At 36.6% G+C, this 3,716-nt stretch overlaps 1 protein-coding gene across 1 annotated transcript; it reads right to left on the bottom strand.

Moving 5' to 3' along the window:
* Window positions 1-1,490: 1,490 nt before the first annotated feature.
* LOC135674204 (uncharacterized protein At1g28695-like) lies at window positions 1,491-3,027 on the bottom strand. The gene is made up of 3 exons (XM_065183808.1): window positions 2,755-3,027; window positions 2,302-2,673; window positions 1,491-2,231 (listed from the first exon to the last, which is right to left on the bottom strand). Exons 1-3 carry the CDS (start codon window positions 2,896-2,898, stop codon window positions 1,728-1,730), a joined length of 1,020 nt encoding a protein of 339 aa, XP_065039880.1. The 5' UTR covers window positions 2,899-3,027; the 3' UTR covers window positions 1,491-1,727.
* Between the last annotated feature and the right edge of the window lie 689 nt (window positions 3,028-3,716).

Raw genomic sequence — 3,716 nt, 5'->3', positions numbered from 1 at the left:
TGCCTATCTCAAGTAAAATATTAGGTTAAGGTGAATAAAGGGACAATGATATATTTAGGCTGGTCACATAATTGGGTGGGCCTAGCTTCGCGGTATAAGTGGAGCCTCACTTACAAATTAGGTTGAGTCTTACTATTAAACTAGATCATGCTTAGCTCATGGGTTGGGTCTTACTTAATCACATAAGTTGAGTCATTTTTAACTAGATAGGTTGAATCATACTTAGCCACATGAGTTGGGTTATGCATAACCATAAGGGGTTTAATCATATTTTGCCATGTGAACTAGTCTGGCCAATCAACTTAGCCTAGGTCAGACTCAAATTTTAAATTTTATTATTTTAAAAGATACTTTAAAATATCATAAAATACAAATTAATTTCAAATCTATTTTTTTATAAATGAACTAATTTGGATTCATGATCATAAATTTAAAACTAATTAAATCATAAAAATTCAAACATAATTTTTGAAGCATAAATATATCTAATAAAATAAATTAAAAATATTATTAGATTAACTCATCATTCTAATATTATAATTTAATGATAATTATTTATAAGTATAAAAATATAAAATTAAAATATTTTTATGAATCATAAAAATTATAATAATTTAAATATAAGTGATTTTAAAATATAAATAAAAACTAATAACAAAAATAGATGATTCTATCTCTTCTCGGAAAATCCTTTTCTAATCCTCCCGAGAGGATAAAGGAAGGGAGAGCAGGAGAGATGAGTTTTTTTTTTCAAAAAGATAAATAATAATTTATTTATTTTTCTTTTAAATTTTTTAATTTATTTTTACACACAAAGATAAAATTATAATATTTACTTCTTAAGATTCATACACAAAAATAGAATTCAAATTATTTACTTTCTAAAAATACATCACTCATTAGACAAATAAATAATAATTTAATTAATTGATAAAATTACTAATTTATCCATGAGATTAAGGAAATCAATTTTAATTATTTCCTTAATCATATTATACAAACAAGAAAGTTAATAATTTAAATAAAATAAAATATTTTTATGATAATTAATTTATATTAAGGGAGAAAAATATCATGCATAATTATATTGCTCCCCACTTAATAAAAAATTGATATAAAAATGATATTAATTTAAACATTCTATACAAAACATTTCATCTTTGTGCCTCGGAGTTTGCCCGCCGGCAAACACAAGTACGAAGCTTTCTGAATATATGAGAACTCGAGCAACAGGAAATTTAAGTTCAATTTGCACTATAGCTGCTGATATTCTCCGACCTTTTCCAAATAGTCTCTCTTTCCCAACTTCTCGTTCATCTTTTGAGTGCATATGAGTTTGACGTTTGATGAATGTGGTCAAGTGGGTCTTTATCATGTCGTACATGAGATGTTCACGGGTGCCTCATTATTCCAAGGTCCCTCCAAGGTCTTACGAATAATTCATTATAGGAAGTCTTCTCTTGAGTCAAGAGTGAGAATGACAATTATCCCCCTTTTCTTTTTGTTCTTAATTTTTAATAATTATTTTTTCTCGTCCTTCTTTGTATTTCTCCCTATTGCTCGTCGGTACTAAGTATAGGCTAAAACATTTCATCCTGCACCTTTGCTTTATACTGGTAAGGGAAGCATTTATAATTGCATGGAACACATAAGTGATACATGGATCGACAAGTATCTATCTCGAGTTGTGAACACACGGAAACCCTGGTCATCTGACCTTGTTCACTTCAGTGCTTATTGCTAGTGTCGTGCAAGCAGATTCCCTTGACCGGAGGCCATGCAGCAGTAGTAGCATTTGAAGTGCCATTCGAGTTGTTAACCTTCCAAGCTTCTAGCACAGATCTCAGGTCTATGAGCTTAGCTTTCATGCTGCCACAACAGTTCGCATGAACCGTAATCACTTTCCTCAAGTCCTGACTCATTCTACAGAACCCACTAAAATAGGTAGTCTCCAAGGCCCTCACTTTCAGCCCCAGCCGCGTGAACGCGCCCTCCCTCTTCATCTTCTGCAACACATCTTGATCTTTCATGCCTTTCGAGTTGTTCCTCCTCGCATACCACTCGTCGAACAGTGCTATGGTCTTGTTGTTTGCTGTCACGAAATAGAAGCCGGTGTTGAAGAAGGAGTTATCGATTGGGTTGCAGGAGTAGCAATCACTGCTCATCTGAAGGTCCTCTCCATCACGATACAACTGTGAGAACGGATTCCGTAGCCACATGACATCCATATCCTGATAGCAAAGACAACATAAGAAATGTCGCAGTAACATACAATCACTAGGATGGTTTACTATGACTTACGGTGAAGATGAAGTTGTATCCGCGCCGGAGGACATCTCCGAGGAAGAGAGTTCTTCGCCACATCATGTTGTTGAATGCATCAGACATGTAGAAGACCTCCTTGGAGAAGTCGACGCCCTCGGTTACGAGATTGTAACAGTGAAGCTCCAGGGTGCGGCATCTGTTGAAGGCCCTCTGGTCGACGGCGACGAAGAGAAGATGGTCGACCAAGAACTCGGTGTCCTCCCCTTCTCCAAGACTTTGCAAGAACAGATCCAGCATCGCGTTCTGCTCCACGTACGCCTTGTTCAGTATCGCGATGATCAAAGTCCTGTTCTCCATGGCGACCGCCTCTAGTGCTGCTTCCAGTTCATCTTTTGGGGTAATCTCCGTCTGACCACACGCAAAATACAAGCTAGTTTCTGAGCTCTCTGTGCGTACTGTTCAGCATATACGGTGTGTGGATTTACTTACAGTATTTGCACCATGTTGCAAGCGGAAGAAAGCTGTGGGTACTCCAAACGGCCATAAGCAGGCGTAGATGACGACCAAAACGAGAAGAGGGGCGACGACGATGGACGCGGTGGCACGGTAGGCGATGGCGCCGGAGAAGCTCATGGCAATGATCGAGGTGCAGGGGAGATCGGAGAACTCCACTCTGATCTGTAAAGATCAGCTGCTCAGACTCCTCCTACATCGACACGCGGCACATGGATAAGAAGCTGTAACCACCACCGAGTCCTTTCATTCAATTGTTTAGGTATAAGTTGGCGCCGGTGATCGAGAAAGGCTGTAGTTCAAAGGTGACGTGCCTCTTTTGGCTTCTTCTTTCCATCGAGATCTGAGGCATTTGACGATCCAAAAACTGGGGGCGGACAGATCGACGAAGGCTTATGGACTGTTGGTATCACATGCATCTCCGGTGTTTACTTTTGTGGAAGACTTTCCTGTCTTCCACAAAAGTAGGGTTGGGAGTTGGTGGATTTTTTACCACTTCTACTGCTTTTCATGTGACGTCTTCTACAACTACCTCGGATAGGCTTTAGTGTTATTATATATATATATATATATATATTATTTTTATATTTTTATTTTTTATTATAAGTTTTTTTAATATGTTTGATTATAAATTTTAAATAGTTAAGATTCAAAATTTATTAGTATTTTCATGATATCAGTTCAACTCTTGAAATTTCTGCTCTCTTTTATATGTGATCTAATTTTCAATATGGATTCAACTCTTTAAAATATCTGCTTCCTCTTCTATATTTGGTCCAAGTTGAGTTGACCACTAAAGCCTATTATCAATCACCTTCGAGTTAGGATCAGTAAAAGATTGCAAAGTTTTTCCCATCTCTTGGTTTCGTTTTCTTGCTCTTGGGACAAAGTTTCTTTTTCTTTCTTCATTTTTTGTGTTTTCAGTAGCTTTCATTTTA

Source organism: Musa acuminata, chromosome BXJ1-5, assembly GCF_036884655.1.
Source record: "Musa acuminata AAA Group cultivar baxijiao chromosome BXJ1-5, Cavendish_Baxijiao_AAA, whole genome shotgun sequence".
NCBI classification, from domain to species: Eukaryota; Viridiplantae; Streptophyta; class Magnoliopsida; order Zingiberales; family Musaceae; genus Musa; species Musa acuminata.
Note: the sequence above shows the minus strand (reverse complement) of the source record. Positions and strands in the feature narration are given on the sequence as shown.

Bases quoted from the DNA above. Each gene is read 5' to 3' on its own strand.
- LOC135674204 (XM_065183808.1), bottom strand. From the start codon at position 2,898: ATGAGCTTCTCCGGCGCCATCGCCTACCGTGCCACCGCGTCCATCGTC. The intron at 2,674-2,754 runs GTAAGTAAATCC...GCGTGTGGTCAG, and splicing joins TGCAACATGGTGCAAATACT to ACGGAGATTACCCCAAAAGA. The intron at 2,232-2,301 runs GTAAGTCATAGT...CTTTGCTATCAG, and splicing joins GATACAACTTCATCTTCACC to GATATGGATGTCATGTGGCT.